Genomic DNA, 22,756 nt, shown 5'->3' with positions numbered 1-22,756 from the left:
GCAGCATCCCTCCTTAGAAGCCTTGGAGAGATGGGAAGCGGGTCTCCACTGCTGTGAGGCAAAATCCAGCATCCACATGGGCTACTATGTGGGACTTCAGGGGTAAAGGGAACCTACGTACAAGTGAAGCTCAGGCTGCCTGCTGTGCTGTGGGTGATGAAGTCCTGTGTCCCTAACTTAGCATCCTGAACCATGGCAGGCTAACTTGGTAGCTTGCAAATAAGGTAAAAATCTTGGAAGCTCCACAGTTCTTGACAAAGACTATACTCTATATAGGAGAGGTCAAGATTGGTTCCTAAGAATCCTGAGACTCTTGATATAAAAAATACTTTAATTTAATTGAGAGAGTAATGAAGTGGTAATTATATAAACAACCTTATTTATTTTGTAGCAGAATTCTAAATATATATTTAATATGGGACTTCTTCCCTTCCTGCCAATTAGCTGTTATAAAAATGGTGGTTTGTCTTACAATAAAGAAGATATACATATATTTTATAGACACAGGCACTTGCTCTGTCACCTAGGCTGGAATTCAGTGGCTTAATTAAAGCTCACTGCAGCCTTGACCTCCTAGGTTCAACTGATCCTTCTGCCTTAGCTTCTGCACTCAAGTAGCTAGGACTGCAGGTAGTGCATGCCACTATGCCTGGCCACCTTTTTTTTTTTTTTTTTTTTTTTTTAATAGAGCTGGCGTCTCACTACGTTGCCCGGGCTGATCTTTAACTCCTGGCCCCAAGTGATCCTCCCCTCTCAACTTCCCAAAGTGATGGGATTACAGGCATGAACCACCATACCCAGCTGAGAAGATATTACTTCTATCTCCTGCTTTCCAAAATAGACTTCTGCCCATGACACCAGAAACTGCAGTATCAAATGTGCTTGCTGGTCACAGAAGCATTATTAAGCTGGATGGTGACAATTTTTTTCTCCTTTCATTTTTCTCCTGATTTTCTATTTCATTAACCTTATTGTATATGTCTGTTCTCATAAGCTGCTTCAAAGGAAAACATGGTAAGTACTGAATATACGTCTCAATAAAGGGAGAAGCTTTTCAATTCATTAAAAGAAGGCAGGTTTTTGGAGGGTGTGCATACAATAATTTATGAAACTTATGTGGGACCTCACTCAGGAGATTCTGCATAGCAAGCCGAACATGACTTGGATGAGAGTTTCCTAATGGAGGAAAAACTGCCACCTAGCTCTTAGCAAAAATGCAGCTGCCTTAGGAAGCACGCAGTAGACAAGCTGTGGCCGTCCTCTGAAAGAGCAGAGAGCACTGGCACTCCATGTCAGCGACAGGAGGTGGCGCAAGGCAGCCTGGACAGCATTCTCACACTCAAACATCCTGAACTGGCCATGTCTCTATCATAAGCAGGAAAACAAGGAAAAACGGCACTTACTTCACTGTCACTTGGGCATGTCCAGGGACTACAGGACAAGACAGGAAATACTTTGGTCCAAGAAGTGCTTCAGGTGTGCCCAAGCGGGCCAGGCAGGAGTTAAGCTGACGCCAGACAGACAGAGCCCAGTCGACAATCTTGCACACAGGATCGCAGGGTGGAGGCACCTGACCTCTGAACTAGAGAGCCAGGGAGGTGGAACACAGGCACTTGGTTTAGAACATTTTATCTTTAGAAGCCCAAAGTTAAAAATATACTTCAAATCAAAACTGAAAACTAGCTGAATCTTACTTAACTTTACTTGGGATGACTGAAGGAGGGATAATAACACATACTACTGGTTGTGCAAATGTGTTGGTGTGATCAGCATTTTTTTCTCCTTTAATTCTCACTAGGAGCCTGAGTTAGGCATTTTTACCCCATTTTGTGTGTCAGGACCCTGAGCCAGGAAGAAAAAACAACTTGCCCAAAGTCCCACAGCTAACAGGGAAAAGCCAGGGCTAGAGTCTATTTATATTTTTTATTAAGGTATAATTGACAAAAATTATACATATTTGTGGTGTATATCATGTTTTGATGTATGTATATATTATGAAATTATTAAATTAGGCTAATTAACATATGCATCCCTTCACATACTTATTTTTTATGGTGAGAATATTTAAGATCTACTCTCAGCAATCTGCAAGTATATATTAACCATATAGGGCTTATCTTTAATAGAGAAATAGGATACAGCATATAGCTGAAATAACAAAGGAGTCATTTATCACATTTAAAATAAATTCAGTAATCACTACTGAGCTAAAGAACTTCCTCTTCGTCCTCAGGCTTATCATTTCTGAAGCTCTCTGTTTAAGCTTCACTTTCTTAGTCAGCCAGGGCTGAAAGAACAGGCTTAGCTTTGTGGGCAGCTGATAGAGGGAGAGGAGTCTCTCCAGCTGCCGCATCAAGACCACATGTAGAGGAAGGGAGAAAGAGGGCAGAGCTCTCGTTATATCCGGTCCCCAGGAAAACATTACTTTTTTCTGGGAAGACTGAATTATTCTCTTAATGACTGTCTAATAAACTCCTTCTAAAGATCACACTGTTAGACATTGTAACAGAATCACGTTTCACAGCTCCTAAAGGCAGAATGTAATGTGCCTTTCCTAAGGACCTGAACAAACTGGTGGGCACCCCGTCTCGCCAAAGTACAGATGTTGTTTATATAAAATTTCTCATTTTGCGAGGTGGCTGTATTATGGGAAAAGTGGTCATTATTGGACAATACATTAAAAACTGGTGTTTCATTAAAGGGACTAACCGATAAATAGACTTTCCAGTAACTACATGTTTTTATTTCCTTACCTAGAGATATATTCCTTCAGTGTTAATGGATAATTTTGCCTAGATGTGTGTAGGCCTACTATGTATTCTATGACTATTTGTTATTGCTGCTAAGAAGGAAAATTCCACGTAAGTTAGTGTACTCATGAAATACAGAAGAAACAAAAGAAAAGGCAAGAACAGCTAATGAAGAGCAAATAATCAGTCCTGGTGCAGTTTGACGGAGCTAAGGAAGCCACCCACCAGGTACTACAATTGCCTTCCATTATTTTTCTTTTGAATTTTACCAACTGGAAAAATGAGGAAACTGGGCCAGGCCCTTTATCCTTCAGACACCTTCCAGACTGGCAGTCTTGAAGTACAGACAGACATGAGCTGCTATGGTAATTTGAAAGAAGAATTGACTAAATACAGCGTGGTCAGGAAAGGCAAACAGATGAGGTGGGACTTCAGCCGGATCTCTCACAGGATGTCCAGGACACATGATTGGTGAGGGGAGGCGGAAAGTGTGTCCCAAATATAGAAGAGGGAAGAAACCGTGGAGGAGGAGTCAAAATGGATGCTGATGTTTGCAAATAACAAAAGGGATGAATAAATGATAGGCTTGTACAGGTAAACAATCTATGTAACTGTTATTGATTCAAGGTGCTGGACCTGATCCCCCACCTCGCATGTCCCCTGAATGAATAACTATACAACCATGCAGTTGTCCTTGAGTTTTCCCACACACCAACCTCTTCTTCCCTGTGCCTGAGATGTGTTGCAAGTGCTGCTCCTTCTGCCTACACCCCCTGCCTCCCTATTCTCAGCAAACTCTTCTTCCTTTAGATAACAAATTAGAGTGACCTACAAATCATTTAATGTGACCAGAGACAGAGAGGCCTCCACTCCCCATTCCTAAATTAAGTACTCCTCCCCACTTCTGCTAGAGTTTCTATAGTGGTATGTTACCTATTTCTTTCACAGCACATATTAGCCACCTGTTAAATTAGCATGATTTTAGTGTTGTACCCATGAAGTCAAACAGAATCAGAAGCGGGAACACAGAGTTTAATCTGATGTCATTTATCAGATTTGTGGCCCTGCCACTCAGAAAGAGACAAGGCTTCAATAGTTGAATCCAGTCCAATGCTGAAATAGCATGGGTAAGGGTTACAGATTCAAACTGAAGCTGAGGATTAGGTAATGTGTAAACTGAATCTACCCTACTTGGAAGGCATGGACTTAAGACACTTGTACACAGTGACTATTAGTGAGACTCTACTGTTTTTTTTCTCCTGTTATTGAGAAAAGTCTAAGGTCAGATCATAAGTCCTCAACAAGCCTGGTCGACACACAGACTTGGCCAGCCAAGAAAATAACCCTAAATTTTCATAGAAAGAGAACCCAGGTTTCTTGAGATGGCAAAAAATGGGGGGTGGGGTATGGGAGTATGGGGTATATTTTTATCTTCATTAATATTCAGAATTAAATATAATCAAACATTATTTTTTGGGTTAGGATGAGAGAATCATATATTGGGTCTTTTTAAAATACTTGAAATGTTTACAGGAATTTCATATATTAGAAAAACTTCATGTCTAGTTTAAAATGGTAACTGGGTTATTGATTTAGGGTTGTGATCTTAAGAAGGAAGGGGCAAGAGAATTTTATTAAGTGTATGCAAATGGTACAAGAATTAAGAGAACATTTGAGCCACTGGATTTATTAATTTTCTGGTTTTGTAAGAATTAACTACTTGGGAAGATTTGTCAGACAGCAGAAGTTCTTAAAAAGAGAAATAAAATATATTAAAGTTTTAAAGACCAATCTATGTAAAGAAATGTAATTACGTTATGAGTCCCTTCAAAGATGATTGTTAAATTTTGCTCGATTTATACATAGAAAGATAAAGCTTATACAATTAACTTAAAAGCTTGAGGGAAAGCTGGGCATTTGGATGTACAACTCTAATATACTGAATACATTTTTTTTAAATAGCACTTGAATAATATCTCCTGAATAAAAACTGTCCTCTAAGTCCCAATTCCCACAAAGATAGTTTCTTTTTTGAGGCCTGTCTTTCCATGAGAACACTAGCTCTCTGAGGATGGGGAGGACCCCCATCTCGTCCCACAGTCCCCAGGCCGGGACAAATATTTACAGAATAACCAGCTAACACTGTTCTGATGCATGTATCACACTGTGTTTTGATGATCAGTTTCCACGGCTAGACATCCTTTCAATCTTAGCACTGCATTTTCCTTAGTGTGCCACAAAGTGAGGACTTATAAAGTGCTGTGATTGACCAATGACAAGAACAGGCTGAGTAGTTCTAAGTCTGGATGACTGATAACAAAAAAGGAAGTCAGGGACTGGGGGGAAGCCCAGAGTTAGGTCCGGGGACAGGACGTGTTGAGTTTGTTATGTGTGCAGTGTCAGATGCACTGCGTTATACAGATCTGTGGCTGATTACATGAAACTAACACAAAATAAAGGGGTACATAGACAAAGGAGAAACCTGGATGAATTTTTAAACATGAATTCTGGAAGGAACAGTATTTACATGTATGTATATATAGTACCTCACCAGATCTTTCAGATAAATGTTCAAAAAAGTTTTTTGACTTAATGACATTAAATATTTCATATTCTGGGTAAGTGATAAGATGCTGTACCTGAATTTTAGTATGTTCACCTGGTATTAATGGTAATGAAAAACAATTTTATTTTTCTAAAAGTAAGGTCTCAGCTAAAATGCTAATGTCACCAAAATGTACAGAGCTCTTTCAGCATAAAGACATTTTTTCCAAAATTTAAAATGTGCCCATTTTAAATAATACCACTTAACACACATGACCTAAAGGAATCAATTCTTTTTAGAATTATATTTTATAAAAACCAAATCCCTTTTTTGGTGGTATGGAGGGTTCCCACAAAAATAAATATTTATTTACTATTAGGAGAAATATCCCTTGATTAAAAGTCGGGCATAGAAACTAACTTTGTATTTTCTAAGAAAGAAGAGTCTGGCTCGGTGTGGTGGCTCACATTTGTAATCCCAGCACTTTGGGAAGCCAAGGAGGGTGGATCATGAGGTCAGGAGATGGACACCATCCTGGCCATCATTATCATGGTGAAACATGGTCTCTACTAAAAATACAAAATTAGCCAGGTGTGGTGGCACCTGCCTGTAGTTCCAGCTACTTGAGAGGCTTAGGCAGGAGAATCGCTTGAACACGGGAGGCAGAAGTTGCAATGAGCTGAGATCTTTCCACTGTACTCCAGCCTGGCAACAGAGCAAGACTCCATTTCAAAAAAAAAAAAAAAAGAAGATTCACATAAATCTTTGCTTTTTCAAGTAATGATGATATTAAGACAGGGGACAATTTGGAATGTTGGTATGTCTTACATGAAGGAAACAATTTGGCCAAGGAAACCCAAAAAAGCTGATTCTGTGATACCAGCAGCTCTATTAAATTGATATCACTGTGTTATCTGAGGCTTTGGGATCTGTTACAATTTTCCTTCTCTTCAAAAGAGTAATGATCATTATATAATTCTTTCATAGTTTTCAGTGACAATTCTCAGATCACGTATTTTACAATTAATGACAGTTTAACATTTTCTACTAAAAATGGTATTATTTTTTATATAACACTAGTAGAAAGCCTAGTATTGTCCTGAAAGTTCGATTTTCTTGTATTTCTTCAAGGAACTGGAAGAAGAAACTGTGATTAATTGCCAGTGTGCTTTAAGTACCCACAAAGATTAGGTTCTGTGACATTACAAGATTTCTGATGTTTTGCAGGAGTCATTCATTCCCTTGTACACACACCCCAGGGAATGTTTTATTAACCTACTTGAAGTGTTTCTTGGTGAAGGACAGGCATTTCCCTTTCTTCCTGTTCTATTCTTGGCAGCACACCCCACTCTCAAATATAATGGAAAGGAGAGTGAACCTGAAGCTTGGAACTTTCCTTTCAAAATAAGTTAATTTTTATCAGAGACCTAGGGGGAGGAAGGTACCTTTTACCTGAAATAGGATCAATCCTACGTAATAAAACTGGTACCTTTTCTGCTTATTTATGTGAATTATCTTGGATAATGAGATTTAAATATTGACAGTGATAAAGTTAATGCATGCATCAGTAATTTGAAAAGCTAAGACCTATGACTGTCTTTACCTCACCATTCTTCCTTCTTGTTGAGATTATACAGTGGCCAAAAACATATTTATGACCAGGTCACTGATTTAAATACAACATGAGGCAGAATTCTCTAATTAAATTGGAGATTTCATATATTAATTCTAACTACTAATGGCAGGGACTGTTCGATGAATTCCCAAAAGCCATTCTCACCCAACACTTCTCCCATGCCTATCTCCCCCACCCCAGCGCACATGCGTGCACACACTCTAACACAACAGACACAGAAATCTGTTCAAGCCCTTGGTGGAGAGCTTCAGTCTTGCAAAAGCAGGCCTGGCTATGGTCTGAGATGAAACCAGTTTTGGTTAATGAAACATTAAAGAGAAGTCTTATGTTTCTGGAAAAATGCTTTCCTCCCTGATAAAGAGACTGAGGAAGCCAAAGCTCTCTATCCTTTGCTGCAGCCTGCTTTCTGCCCTTGAATGTGTTTTCATAAAGGCATGGTGTCTGCAGCCTAGTAGGTACCCTGCAGTCTTGAGGGGAAGGTCAACAGACTCCCCTGGGCCTGGGGGCTGAGATGTTGAACATCTACCACAAGACATCTGGTTACATGAGGGAGAAAATCCTCTTTCTGGGAAGCACTTAGCAGTTGGGGTGTTCTGTTATTAGCAGCTTAAAATACTGCAATAATGCGATGACAAGACAGTTCTCCCAATGTGGCCCATTGTGCAGAATTACATGAGAAAATCTTACTAAATCAAGCTCTATTATTTCTAATCTACCTTGATGCTCAGTTACTGACCCAATTTTAAAATATTAAATAATGATGTATTAGATTTGGTCAGCTCTCAATTATTTTTATCATTTGGGAGAATACAGAACACTTATTTTGTTATTCTGTGAAAGTCACCAGAAGTTAGTATTACTCTTGAAAATGTGTCACAAGATATAGAATTCAACTTTTTCATGCTGCTTTTTAATTTTAGCATAGCATAGTGTAACAGTCCTGTTTTAAAATGTGCCCACAGTGGTTTACGTTTTGAAGGCTCCGAGAAAGCAGTAACTTTTCCTTAAAAAGAGTGATTAATTTTCTAACCAAGCCTTCTACAGCATTTAGAACTTGGTGAGACTTCTTCAGAACAGTTGATAACAACAATAAAGCCAATTTGCTTTTTTTTGTACTTAATGTAGTGCAGAAATTGTTTTTTAGTTGTTGTTTTAATTTTGTTTTGTTTTTGAGACGGAGTCTCGCTCTGTCTCCAGGCTGCAGTGCAGTGGCACAATCTCAACTCACCGCAACCTCTACCTCCCAGGGTTCAAGCAATTCTCCTGCCTCAGCCTCCCAAGTAGCTGGGACTACAGGCACGCACCACCACGCCCAGATAATTTTTGAATTTTTAGTAGAGAAGAGGTTTCACCATCTTGACCAGGATGGTCTCCATCTCTTAACCTTGTGATCCACCTGCCTCAGCCTCCCAACGTGGTGGGATTATAGGCGTGCACCACTGTGCCCAGCCATAGTGCAGAAATTGTTATGGGTTTCACGTTCATTATGTTATTTAGCCCTTCAATATCAAAATATTTTATTCGGCCAAGGCTGCCATAGTTAGTAAGTGGTAGAACTCAAGTCCAACTCTCCTGACAACTAAAACCCCTGCTCTCCTGGCAATAGGCTGCAGTTGCTGTTTGTTACCTTATTCACAACTTTCCTTCGTAAGAACCTCTGCAGCAGTCCTTGCATGGGCTCACCATCCCACCGCAGCTGCACCCAGCGGAAATGCTGCTGCACCAGCAAGTCAGAGCCCTGGAGACAGGCCTTGGCGATGGTTCCCATCAGAAAGCAGTTCTCATGAAAGTAATAACACTCAGACATTCCATTTCCTGAAACACACCAAAAGCAATGACCCATCCTCAGTGAGTTATAATTATGGGACAAATTCAAATTCAAATAACTAAAAGAATATGAAGTATAACTTGTACTCTGGGAAACAGAAAGATCAGAATATTATGGAAGCTTGTTTCTCAGCATGCTCCCTCTATTAGCGTTACCTTTTTGGAAAGTACAAGGACTTTCAGCGCTGCGATTTTCAAGAGGTGCCAAAAAGTCCCTCAATAACTCAGATAATGAAGATTTTTCCAAATTCTCTAAAATGATGATGATTTTCTTCTTAACAGGAGATTGTTTCACTGGGATCAGACAAGCTGTATTAAAAAAGGAAATTCACTGATTCAAGCTTTTGACAAAAATTTATCCAAATTGGCAAAAATAAAAAAGTCTGCATTTATAAAGCATTGGCAAAGATGTGGTATAAGGAGAAGTTCTTAAATTGCTGGGAGAGTGAACAACTCTGGAAAACTGTTTGGAATTATTTGATATATTTGAATACATTGACAATGACACAACATGTCTTGTTCTGCAACAGGTCTCAAATGGAATCAACCCAATGTCCATCGACAATAGAATGAATAAATACATAAATAAGAGGATGTTCATACAACAAACAAAGTGATCAAATGACAACTTTTACAACATGGAACACTCACAAACAAGATATTAAGAAGCAAATCAAAAAAGATTATATAAATGTGATTTCATCACGTAAAATTGAAAACAGGTAACATTAAATCTATAATTTAGGGATTCATACACAGGGAGTAAAACTATAAAGAAAAGCTAAGAAATGATTATCATGAAAGATAAGAGTAGTGCTTATTTCCAAAGGAAAGGGTTTGTGATAAAGGGTACAGACCACACAGTCACATTCTGGGAGCTGAGAATATTCTATTTCTTGGCCTAGTCAGTGGTTAAATGGTTATTTAAAATTATTCATTAACCTGTAAACATAAGTAGTATGTATTTTAGCATATCTGTTTCACAATACAAAAGGTTAAAGGCCCTTAAAAATTACTTTTAAATTCTGCATATGTAAAATGTTCATAAAATTATATAGACAGGGCTAGGTGTGTGGCTCATGCTGGTAATCCCAGCACTTTGGGAGGTCAAGGTGGGCCGATCACTTGAGCCAAGAAGTTCAAGACCAGCCCAGGCAACAAGATGGAACTTTGCCTCTACAAAAAAAAAGTTAGCCAGACATAGTGGCATGTGCCTGTATTCCCAGCTACTTGGGAGGCTGAGGTGAGAGGATCACTTGAGCCCAGGAGGTTGAAGCTACAGTGAGCTGTGATCATGCCACTGCACTGCAGCCTGTGCAACAGAGCAAGACCTTGTCTCAGAAAAAAAATGTAGACAGGACCTCAGAGAGTTAAGTAGGTCCCTCTCTCCATTTTCCAGATCTTGGCGAGGTTGAAGTAATTTGACTGTGGTCTCAGAAACAACAGCAAGGAAGGAGTGAAATCCAGGACTTCAGAGTCAGATTTTCATATTCCTTCCACTCAGGATGGGAAGGGCTGACTTCATGTCAACCCAAAATGAAAGTTGGAAAGTAAATGAAAAATTATTATTGTATATAGGACATGAATAAGTCAGGCCACAAAACACACTTAAAACAGTACCTAGCATATACTAAGCAAAAACTATTAATATTTTAGTTAAAATGTATTATATATGGCACTTCCTATATACCACTCAATTAAAAAACAAAAGCACTTTATTTCTCGAAGATTCTAAGACGCCACTGTTTTAGCCAAATTAACCTTGAAAAGAGGCCAGTTTAAACTACTTGAGAGTAACATTACCAAATAGTCAACTTTTTATAAATACTCATGGTAGTCTATTCTCAATTCCTTGTTACTATAGACACAATGAATTTTCATTTTCAAAAGAACTCCTTGAACACTGTAAATGGATCTCCTCTCAGACAGAAATGGCTTTTCTGAATGCTATGACAATTTAAAAACTAGGCTAGAAACAATCACAGCCACCTCTCAATCTAGTTGTACTTGTGGAGGGCCGTTAACACTAGCGTCTAGTGAGTGTCAGATCCTTTTCAACACAGCTATTCAGTAAAGAATGCTAAAAGTCTGTGTGTTTGTTTGGGTTCAAATGTTATTTCACAAATAGATGTATTGTGGAAGTATGAGAAATCCATAGTTAGTTAAAAGGACAATGGAAAACAAACCCTTTTAATTCAATGATTTTAAAAAAACACAGGATTGATGGTTGATGTATCCGGTTTTCTGTAACTGAGGACTGAAGGTCTCTAGTTTTTCCCTGATTTAAGTGCATCGCCAGTTTAAGTGGCTCGGAAGCTGCTGTAGCCAGCCAGAATGTATCTGAAGGAAGGAATATTTCCTTGCATTTCAACAAATGCTTATCCAATGCTTCTTTGCTACAGGTACTGTATGCTGAATGCTATGGCATGCCAGAAGTGACTCATTCTAACTGGGGGTGTGTGGCATTTTAAAGTAAGTTTAAGAAATGGCACTGGCTAAAGAATGGAGGCTGGGCAGGACTCAATTCTAGAAGGAAATGGGGCATCACATCAAGGTCAGAATAATTACTAAAGTGGCATGATGGTGAGCTCAAAGCTGATCCATATGGAAAGCTGGGACAGGGCTGGGAACTTGGGGTGGAACCGCAGGAGTGGCATGGGATCCAGCAGTCACAGCTGTGGGCAGTGGCAGAAGGCAGGACGCATCTTCATCCTGGGCTGCGTGAACATTGGATCCATATGCAGTGATTCTCAGTGATTCTGATTTCATTGCTCCGTGCTGGGCCTGGGGCATTGGCATTTCATAAAAGCGCTCTAGTGACTGGAATGTGCAACCAGGGGTGAGACATGCTGATATGAAGCCTCAGGACCAAACCCAAAATGAAAAGTAGAAGATCCAGAATGTCTTGTTGGAAGGGAGCTACCAGTTGTTGGAATCAGTGGAAGTCTTTAAGTAGGGGGATAAACAGGATTTGACTCCTGCACTGAGATCCTCGCTGGTGCAGAGAATTGGCTGAGGAGGAAAGAAATTGGAGAACATACTTCCTAGACTCTTAATGCTGAGGTTAATAAGGAAAGAGATGATGGGAGCCTCATTCAGGACCAAGGCACAGACTGAAAAGGCAGTTTGAGACTGAATCAGTAAATCTCAGTGGTTGACTTACTAAGAGAGGGGCAGAGAGGAAATGCTGGAAACAACTCTTAAGTTTCCACCAAAGAAGAGGTTGTACAGTTAATGGAGGCAGACAGCAGACGACCAAGCATGTACTTGAGGAGGGGGCAGTGTTGATGGGTTATGTTTCAGGCTTGACGTGTTTGATGAGTGAAGCACTGCTTCTCTGATGTCCAGCAGGTGGTGGGGCATGAGGGTGAGGGCACTGAGGAAGGATCTAGGTTGGAGATAAAATAGGTAAGTTTTCAGGCATGCTGGGGTCTCTTGGAAAGAGGCAGTATGCTCATTCTCCTGGGTCCACAAGCAAGGACTATATTGCAAATGACCTAATTCATCTCACATTCAATGGACTGAGGAGGAAAGAAATGGAGCTTGTGCCCCAGACAAAAAGGAGGAAGGGTTGCTATTCATAACCAATGGGTTATGTTTCCACTTCATCTTTATCTTGGCTTCCTGTGAGGTGCAATCAAGGGTCAAACAGCATGAGTTTCTTTGGTGAAAAGCTTTGTCTTCATCTGCTTGCCTCATTGCCTCAGTTTTTCATTAGTACCTACTTTTCCTTCTGACCACTTAGATTTAACATCCTTAGTCAAGGTGGAACAAAAACTCATTACAGTTTCAAGGATTAACCAGTCTCTGATCAAGGCTCACAGAGAGGTGAAAGAAGGCCACGCACCACATGTTACAGCTGCAGGTTCCTTTTTACCTGAGGCCAGAAAGTCATCCATTTGAATTCCCTTTGCTTTGTGCTACTTCAAAACGCTATTTCTGAAACCAGTCTGCTCTTTCTGATATTTTTCTCCCAACTTTATAGGTTCCATCAGCCCTGCTCCTCTCCTGCAGGTTGGTAATTTTAACTGGACACTCTTTGTGAGGCTCAGGACTACATCCCAGTTTTGAATATCTTTAAAGTCCCAGGGAGTAAATTCTGCAGCAAAACTTATCGGTTTAAATATAATTAACATATCACATTTATAGCTAAACCCAAACTGCTTTGTGTCTTAGGTGACTCCAAGTCTATAACCGCCCCTTTGAGGATAGAAAACAGCCCCTCTTTTCCATGTGTTTGTAAACCACGGCTCTGCAGGAACGATGCTCTCCGAGTCCAAGCGGGAAGCACAGGGCAAGTCTTTAACTAGCCTCCTGGAATGCAAGGTCCAAGGACGTAAACTCGTTTCTGGAGACTCCAATTGTCATAGCCTCTTATTGTTATTACATTAATCCCATCCTCATTACTTTTACAAAGGAAAGTTCCCTTGAAAAATTCAAAGTATTAAAATACCCATCTAGTGTTTAAATTTGTTTTACTGTTTACAGTCACTTGTCATTTTAAAAAGTGTCTGTCTTGCTAACCCAACTTCATACTTTACACTGAGAAGAAATTTGACCTGATTCTAATATGCATTTACAGCCTCCTTACCAAATAACAGAGTCATATGACGTGACTCTCTCTCAAGAAAGGGAATATGAGAAGGAAATGTCATTTAAAAATAAACACAAAGTAATTTATGCTAGAATAACTGCCGTGTCATTCTCTTTGAAGTGGTCTTAAGTCTTGTGTTCTTTTCTTCATTGGCACCATTTTAATCTCTATTTAAGTTTTAGATTCTTAAAGCTAATTATTTAAAACACTATTGCTACTCTTCATTTCTGTCCTTTTCGCTCACACACTTCTTTAACGCTTTTTCTGTGGCTGTTCACTGGCTTCCTTCTGCAGTGTCATAGAGAGGAACAAATAAGGCAATGTGTGCTGTGCTCAGTGGAAGACAGAAGCTCAGCATTCTGACCCCAGTTCAATCCACGCAGGTGAAGGCTCTCTCTTTAGAGAAAATACGGTGAACCATCGGGAATACATGTAGAATACCTCAGGAATCAATGTACTCTTCAGTTGTGGTACTTATCATTTGGTTACTTTAATTTCTTCATAAAAAAGAGTAGCTGGTAGATAATCCCCATATACTCATTATTCTAAATGCTTGAGTGGAACAGTGTAGAAAACCACTTTCCTCCATCCAGATCTCTGCCTTCTTTACCCTGTGCCTCATCCATTGCCTCTTGACTGAAGGATCAGTCCCTGCTGCATGCTTTCTGCACAGTGAAAGTGCTGACACCATGCCCGCCGATGGATCCTTCTCTCTGGCTCGCGGGAGTTCCCCTGCACTGCTCTGAAATCTCTAGTGCCCTCACTGATTCTAGTTCTCCGTTATGTCTTCATCAGCCTCCAGCCCACAGCATGGGTCCTACTAAGAAGATGGTGGTGGAGGTAGAGTGGGTTTTAGGAGATGAGGGTGAACCATGGCAAGGGAAGGATGAGAGGCCAGCCCACAATGTTCCTGATGTAGATTCTGAGAGTTTTAGCTTTCATTCTGGAGCCTTGGGAATGTAACATCAGGAAACAGTCTGAATGGTTTTGTATCCTCCAGTGAGCCCCCGAATGCCTTGTGGAGGGCCCCTGGAGGGAGTGAGACCAGAGGAAATATCAAGGGTTAATCATGAGGCCTCCAGAATACCTTGAACAAGAAATGATAGGTGATGGGGGAATGGAGAGCAGCAGGAGGAGATGAGATAGAAGAAGCAGATTCCATAGAGTTTAGGGCCTGCCTAGACATGGGGAATGAGGCAGACAGGAAGTTATAATGCTCACCTTGCTAACTTGGGGAACCACAGTCAAGGTCTTAGCAGATGAACCTTGTATTTCTATCATAGTTTTATTATTAAAAAGTGAAGAGGCTGGGCATGGTGACTCATGCCTGTAATCTTAGCACTTTGGGAGGCCGAGGTGGGTGGATCACAATGTCAAGAGATAGAGACCATCCTGGCCAACATGGTGAAACCCCGTCTCTACTAAAAATATATAAAAATTAGCTGGGCATGGTGGCGTGCGCCTGTAGTCCCAGCTACTCGGGAGGCTGAGGCAGGAGTATTGCTTGAACCCAGGAGGCAGAGGTTGCAGTGAGCCCCGATTGTGCCACTTCACTCCAGCCTGTTGACAGAGCAAGACTCCATCTCAAAAAGCAAACCAAAAAAAGTGAAGAAAGATATTGAAACTTGTAAATTACTAAGCCAAATACAGAATAAAAATCCTTCTGTATGAATTTTTTTTCTGCTTTACTGCTTATGATCACTTGCAATTTTAAAATGTATCTGTCTTACTAACCTAATTCCATATCTTGCACTGAGGAATATTTAATCCATTTATAATATGCATTCACAGTCTCCTTACCAAGTCACACTCATGTGATATGAAGGCTATAGAAGGATTTTTATTCTGTATTTGGAGATGACATACAATTTCCTACTCGTTCTTCTTGAACCTAGTTTTTTGTCCTTAGTCTATTGTTTAAACACTTCATTTTAAAAAATCCAGATTATTCTATCTTTATGCCAGGTCATCAATGACACCCTTACCAACTCCTTTCTCTCTAATCTTACTTCTACCTCAAGTCTAAGCAAGTTCTTCTACTTGCTGACACTTGAATTGGGCTAAGAATTCCCTTCTTCTTTGCCTATGCTATTTCTTATATCAGAAAATTCACCAATTCATTCAACAAATAATTATTGACAATCTATCTACAAGGCTAAGAGAAGAATAAGTTAAAAAAATGCTAGCCTTCGTGGAGCTCATGCTATAACACGTGTGTGGGACGAGGCCAAACCCCAAATAGTACCCTCATTGCCTTGACATACAGTTGGGTGGTGCCCAAAAGTATAAATAAAGTCCCTTGCTGTTTAGCAAGAGGACGGAATCACAGAAGCTTCATTTGAGGTGTCCTTCAAGTATTCTGACAGTTTCCAAAAGGACAGAGACTGTGTCTACTTTAATCACCAGTGTATAACAGACTACTCAGCATCATACCTGCCATGTGGTAGCCATGGAGTGTGTGGGATGAGAGGCGTTTACGTGTTTACTCCCTAATTCTAGTGGAAGCTGCAGCATGAGCAAAGATATGGAGAGTGGAAAGCAAAGGATATGTAGGGAGGAAACCTCATAATCTGCTGGAGCATGGGTATTTATTTTAAAAGGGTGAGATAGGCACATCAGGTGGATAAGACCCCAGAATAGAAGGCCTTGAACGCATCGACCTAGTCCATTGGGCAATGGAGAGCTGCAGGATGGGAGGGGCAGAAATCACAGGGATTTTAACCCGAGGTCTGCTGGCCTGAGAAGAATGCTCAGGGAGGAGAAGCAACAGACAGAAAAACCACTGACATAAAAGCGAGGAGTTCCAGGAAAGGGGAGCATTAAAGTAAGATGGTGCCCATGGACATGGATTTTTAAAAGCAGATTGAGACTAACTGTGTGACAAGAGTGAGGGTCTGCAAATGAGAGGACCTGGGGTTCTATGTGGTTCTCATAGTGCTTTAAAAAATCAGAATAGTAATACTGAAGGAACAAAACCCCAAAGTTTTTACATAAAAACATGGATTTCTGGCTTCTTCCTAAAAGTCACAAGACCTGACGACACTGGACCTACAGTTCCGTCAGCAACAAACGGCTGGCTCGGAGAGCTACTGCCCCTCATGGGGATTGGGGCATGCCTCCCCTCTACCTGCAACCCCGCCCAGCCTGCTTCACCTCTTCCTGTGGCTTGTTGTTACTTGGGGGCATTGAGGTTTTCAAGCCTGCCAATGAGATCTGAGTTTCTAGTGTGGGAGCCAAGAGACATGGGCCCCTCTCCAAACTGGGAAATGAGGAAGAGGAGCTCTTTCTAAGAAGATGCCCACCATAGATCTAGAAATGCTGGGTTGGTCACCTTTGCATCCTTCGTGACCTCATTCCAGTCTTCTTGGCTCTCTAAGCTTAGAGTAGACTTCAGTCTGTCACTGCTGTCTACCCTCATAGGGCGAGCACAAAATACTTTAGCTTCTTACATTGAGAAGAAACAAGACTGAAAGTTGAAAAAATGTGGGGAACTTTTGTTAGATAACTAATGGAGGGAAAAAGGATATTCTGGCACTGGGGTGTTTTTAAGGACCGTAGTGAGTAAGGTGAGGCTTAGGAGCTGCACTGCTGGGGATGGAGTTCTGTTTTGTGTTCCTGCTGTGGGACCTCTGGGTGGGACACTTAATCTTTTATCTCAAGTGTTTTCATGCTTATAAATCAGGGATGGGATTTTACTTGCCTCAGGAAGTTGTGAGTTAATAAATGCAGTGTTCAGAACAGGGCCTACCAGAGTGAGACCTTAAAAAGTGTTAGCTACAATTAGTAACATTATCAGAAAAAACAGCTTTCTGTGTAGCTAACTTTCACTAGTTTCTAGCCCAAGGCTGACCTGTGTAGTACAGTGATACTCAGATTCTACTGGAATTTTTCTGCCCCCAAGATGTGCTTCTAGGTTTGCGGTATTCTCAGTGAAATCTTTAGTGCTTCCTTAAACCTTCCTCTGAATTTCTTTTTTAAAAAATTAAAATAAAAATTGTGGCTACATAGTAGGTGTGGATATTTATGTGTATATGAGGTGTTTTGATACAGGCATACAATGTGAAATAATAACATCATGGAGAATGGGGTATCCATCCCTTCAAGCATTTACCCTTTGTGTTACAAACAATCTAATTACATTCTTCTAGTGATTTAACAATGTGCAATTAAGTTACTACTGACTCTAGTCACCCTGTTGTGCTATCAAACAGTAGGTCTTATTCATTCTATTTTTTCAGTACCTATTAATCATCCCCACCTGCCCCCCAACACCCCATTATCCTTCCCTTTCTCTGGTAACCACCTTCTGCTTTCTATCTCCATGAGTTCAATTGTTTTGATTTTTAGATCCCTCAAACAATTGAGACCCTGTGATGTTTGTCTTTCTGTGCCTGGCTTATTTCACTTAACATAATGATCTCCAGTTCCATCCGTGTTGTAAATAATAGGATCTCATTCTTTATTATGGCCAAATAGTACTCCATGGTGTGTATGTACCACATTTTCTTTATCTATTCATCTGTTGACTTAGAAAGTGCTAGCCAGGCACGGTGGCTTATGTCTGTAATCCCAGCACTTTGGGAGGCCCAAGGCAGGCAGACTGTTGACCCCAGGTGCAGCACTAAGGGATGTATTGGTTGTAGAGAATTTATGAGTAATAAAATTTACCAAAAAAAAAAATCAATCTGCTGTTTATCACCACCATGCTCCAGCAATTCTAAACAGCATCAAAGATTCAATACCTAATTCGGCTAGGGTGAACTGTCCTACCACATCCTCCCTTGGTATATCACCAGTGCCAGTAACACAGTACACTAGCAACAATTAATCATTTATAACAAAAGATAACAAAAAGAAGAAAATGCAGGATGCTCAACGAATGCAATAATATACACATGAAAATAATTTTTGCAAGTGTTTATCCCATACCTGCTGAATAATTAAAGTTATCTTAAGTGTATTCCCAAGCAACACAGTGTATTTCCTTTTAATGGCACCATTGAAGAGCATGCCTTTAGGTTATCACAGCCAATTTGCTAAAATGTTCTTACCGCTACTGATGAACAGGTCTAGTAGCTGCTTCTTGGAAAAACCAGCATCTACTTCAGCTCTCACTATTTCACAGGAGAATCCCGCAGCCATTTGTCTGTGCTGTGATAAGAAAACAAGGTGATTAGTTCTACATACTTGCCAATTTTCAAAGAAAAGGAGATGGTATACAAGTAATCAATACCTTCAGGCAGAGTGCAAGCTGACGTACTATGTAGTCTTGCAAGCTTCCTTCTGGGCCGTGGAAAATGACGTTATGATATTGCTCAACCTATTAACAAACCAAGAAGAGACCTAGGGTGAAGATGCTAAGCTGAGAAGAGAGAAAAAAACTAAAAATGTGGTACACAAGTGTGGAATTCTCTTTTGTCTTCATACTTTTGAAAGATTAAAAACAGTTCATTTTAGAGGTGGGCAGATCACTTGAGGTCAGAAGTTTGAGACCAGCCTGGCAAACATGGTAAAAACTCATCTCCACTAAAAATAAAAAAAATTAACCAGGTGTGGTGGTGGGCGCCTGTAATCCCAGCTACTTGGGAGGCTGAGGCAGGAGAATCACTTGAACTCGGGAGGTGGAGGTTGCAGCGAGCCAAGATCATGCCACTGCACTCCAACCTGGCAATAGAGCAAGACTGTCTCAAAAAAAAAAAGACATGAGGTTGGCCTTTAAGGAGACTAAGGAAGGTTTGTGAGCACTTCTGGAAAGTGGAGGCAAGCCAGACATGACGACCAGGTATCAGACCATGAGCTAACGGGGCAGTGGTCCTTTAAGACGTTCCTTGATGTTGGGCTTGGGACTGAGTTTTAGGCTCTGAAAGACAGTATGTCTGGAAGCCTGCAGTAATATTCTCTGAGTTGGAATACTATTCCATTATTAGCACACGTTTAGTAAAAGGCTTATGGTGGAGGTACAGGCAAGGACCAAACCTGAAGCAACAACTTCCGCAGAGACACAGGAAAGAAGAACACCCTAGAAAATGCTTCTGAGGCTCTGCCTCTAGGAGTAAGGCATGGGGCCACAGGTCTGTAGAGGTACATTATTATTAAATAATAAATAATTATTAAAGAATATGTTTTCATTTATACTTATGAGATGGGGAAGCCCATGCAATGTACAGATTGTACTTGTCAATAAAAAATGTTGCCCAGATACATCTTGTTACGGCCCCTTTCTCCCAGTCTTCAGTGGAGCATATTAAGTCCTTTTGATATGCATAGTCAGAAATTTTGGATAGGAAATTTTTTCTCCAATTTTTTGGTAATTTCTGCTCTTCTAGGAACATCTACAATGCTTAATTTCTGTTTTCTGTATCTATGATCTTATCTCATCATTATAACCTTGTCCTCTTTTGCATTCAGAGAGCGCTCCTCTAATTAGTCTTGCACGACACTCAACACAATATTCACGATCTCACTTCTGCTCTCTATAGTCAAGTGCAACTTTATGTCATTGTATTTTCAGTTGTTCTAATATTGCCTTACCTCATTCATCTCCTTTCTAACACTATTTTTTGTAATCTAAGCCCAGACGCTACTATGACTTTCTTGAACTCCTTGCATAGTCTACCACCTTGCATTCTGTAGACAAATAACATAATTTTCCAAACTTCTTTTTTTTCTAGTTGCTGTGGTCAAATGTTTCTGTTGCTTCCCCTGGCCCCAATTCATATGTTAAAATTCTAACCCTCAATTTGATTGAATTAGGAGTGGGGGTCTTTGGGAGGGATTAGTGCCCTTATAAATGAAGGTGAGGGGGAACTCCTTGCCCCTTCCACCACTTGAAGATGGAGTGAGCAGGTGCCATCTATGAACTAGGAAACAGGACCTCACCAGACTCTGAATCTGCTGGCACCTTGATCTTGAACTTCCCACACCCTAGAAGTATGAAAAATTTATTTCTATTGTTTATAAGCCACCCAGTCTATGATATTTTGTTATGGCAGCCTGAATGGACTAAGACATTAGTAAATAATTTTAAGGGTGTGCTCTTCCCTGAGTTCTCAGGCTGAAAACTATTCTGCAGTATTCTTCCATAGGTATAAGGTTAATTTGTTATTGTTTACATACTATAAAACCAGAGAAAGAATTTTGCAGGAAAGCAGGATGTGTGGACCACCACTGGCTTCACTCACTGTCCAAAAATTGTGTGGCTGAATCTCCTTCTTGGGTCAGTGGGTGAATGAAAGCTTTGTGTCTGCAGTTACTAAACTCTGGGTCTAGCAATGGCTTCAGTGGAATGAACTCCTGCTGTCCAACACAGCAGACAATGCATAAGGATAAACCCTAGTTCCAGGAAGCGCCACAGCCCAACAGCTCCCATCTCCATCCCTGCTGAGTGCTTCTGGAGACTCGACCTGCTGGGATGCAGCACAGTCTCACTAATCCATACCAACTTCTTGTCCAGTTATTTCTAGGAGCTGTGGTCTTCAGATGGATGTGGAAGGACCTTCTGGGAGTGGAGGAGAATATCATAGTGCAAATATGCACTATGAGAAAAAGCAGAGACTATGAAGTAAAGGATAAATGCCCAATTTTCTAACTGGTTTAAATCCTATTTTTTGAATCACCAGGAAGATGGTAAGGGAAGGATGATAATGATTTCCTACCTAATTTCAGGCAGTTCTCACATAAGTGGGCCTAATACTCTATTACCCTTAACCATAGTAGAAAATGTTTCCAGATTCTTGCCAAAGAGAGAGACCTCAGTTCTGTTTTTCTGTTACTATGAGGTTTTGTCAATTTTCAAAAGTACTTTAGTGGGAAATTGCATATTAGGTACACAGTTTGCTAGCCAGGTGCAATTTTAAACCAGAGCTCTTGAGCTTTCAAAATTAATCCCAAATTGCTATGATTTATTAGGTAGAATTTTGCTTTTCACAAGTAATAGATTGTTTCATACCAGTGAAACAGAACACCGATTTTTAAGATTTATTGAAAACAAACAAGCTAAAGATTTTCAAGATTTACCCCTGACATTTTCAACTAGCGTGGCTATTTAATCTTGTCTCACTTCTGAAAACAAGAGTGCTCTATTCATTATGGCCATCCTGTCAAACTGCCTACGCTTTCTTAAGATTGATTTTGAAATCAAATAACAGATAGAGACCCACTTTCATAAAGAAGCTATCTTTAGTTTCAAAACTTCATTTGTTCTCAGACTATAGACTTTTAGGAAATACATACAGGAAACACTCAATTTAAAATTTCATTGGAAAGGCCATTCACTCGCAGTAAGCCCTTTGTGTTTACATAGCCCAATGTCCTTCATGAGATAAAGTAGAAATATACATAAATAAGTGAATTAGATAGGTAAAGAGAAACACAAATGTATATTCCTACATTTTAAAGCATGCATTTCATTAGTAGGTTTCTCTTTATTTCAGATATTACCAATTTTTTTGTAAAAGGCATTTTGTTATCTCATCAAATAATACAGTTGTGTTGGTTACCATTTAATTTCTGAACAACAACAAAAATAGCTTAATTACTGGGAACCTGTTACTCCATACAAAGCTTTGCTGAGACATTACATATTGTTTTGAAGTTATCATGTTATATTTCTCCAAATACCAAGATCTGAATATAATGAATATATATGCTCCATGCTTCCAGCAGAGGGCTCTAAAGATAGATACATAGGCAGATTTTTTTGGGAGAAAGAAGGGTATAAAGATTCTAATTGTACTGAAAGGAGATCTGTTCTTTGAAAAAGATAGAACACAACTTTTAAAATTGCAGTCTTAATTGTAGTTGCCAGAATCATCTCCTAAGTGCACATTTATAGTGTGACATTTCTGCTTATTAGTAAAGGGACACTGGCCTCATTATCACAATTGGTACCAATCCCTTTTATTCTAGTGTCTTCACAGCCTATTCAGGAAGCTCATCACATGTCAATTAGTGCTTTGTGAGGCAAACAGATTCTGGATTAAATGGACACAAGCGACCTCAACAATGGATCATGCATCTCTGTTTTCCCCTCTACAATGCTTTCCTGCAGAATGGGGTTTACCAGAGGAGCTGTGGTCTCTTGATGTGGCACCTGTAATGTGTTTGCAGAGTTGTGGCACTTTACTTTTGTGTGTGTGGCATTTTAAAGCAGTATATCACAAGTTTTGTTTGGAGTTTCAGTTGTCATACACAGTCTGAGGAAAAAAAGTTTCTGTACAGAGACAGTTCTAGGCCAGCTTGTGCTGACTAAAAAAAAAAAAAAAAGAAAAGAAAAGGGCATTATAGAGCCAATAAAATTGGGATGGTCATAGATTAAAATCACATGCTTTATAGTTACAAACTTTATTCCCTCCACTTCTGACACCGAATTTTAAATAACTAATTTACTTGTAACTTTAGAGCCA

General features: G+C 40.0%; 1 protein-coding gene and 1 long non-coding RNA gene across 7 annotated transcripts in view; one reads left to right on the top strand and one right to left on the bottom strand.

Moving 5' to 3' along the window:
• The window catches only part of CTTNBP2 (cortactin binding protein 2), a 482,785-nt gene that overhangs the window by 17,035 nt on the left and 442,994 nt on the right, over nt 1–22,756 (bottom strand). For all 6 annotated transcript variants that reach the window (XM_074379164.1, XM_074379165.1, XM_003921051.4 and 3 more), the window contains 5 exons: nt 18,586–18,672; nt 18,404–18,503; nt 8,915–9,067; nt 8,559–8,746; nt 1,404–1,582 (listed from right to left, as the gene is read on the bottom strand). In XM_074379164.1, coding sequence (XP_074235265.1) covers nt 1,404–1,582; nt 8,559–8,746; nt 8,915–9,067; nt 18,404–18,503; nt 18,586–18,672 — 707 coding nt within the window. The remainder of the gene's footprint in view (nt 1–1,403; nt 1,583–8,558; nt 8,747–8,914; nt 9,068–18,403; nt 18,504–18,585; nt 18,673–22,756) is intronic.
• LOC141580051 (uncharacterized) lies at nt 1,578–21,527 on the top strand. Its single transcript, XR_012512046.1, has 3 exons — nt 1,578–3,344; nt 9,289–9,480; nt 20,806–21,527. It is a non-coding gene; the product is annotated as an uncharacterized LOC141580051 (long non-coding RNA).

This window comes from Saimiri boliviensis, chromosome 10 (genome assembly GCF_048565385.1).
Source record: "Saimiri boliviensis isolate mSaiBol1 chromosome 10, mSaiBol1.pri, whole genome shotgun sequence".
In the NCBI taxonomy this organism is placed as follows: domain Eukaryota; kingdom Metazoa; phylum Chordata; class Mammalia; order Primates; family Cebidae; genus Saimiri; species Saimiri boliviensis.
This window is presented reverse-complemented; position numbering and strand designations above follow the sequence as displayed.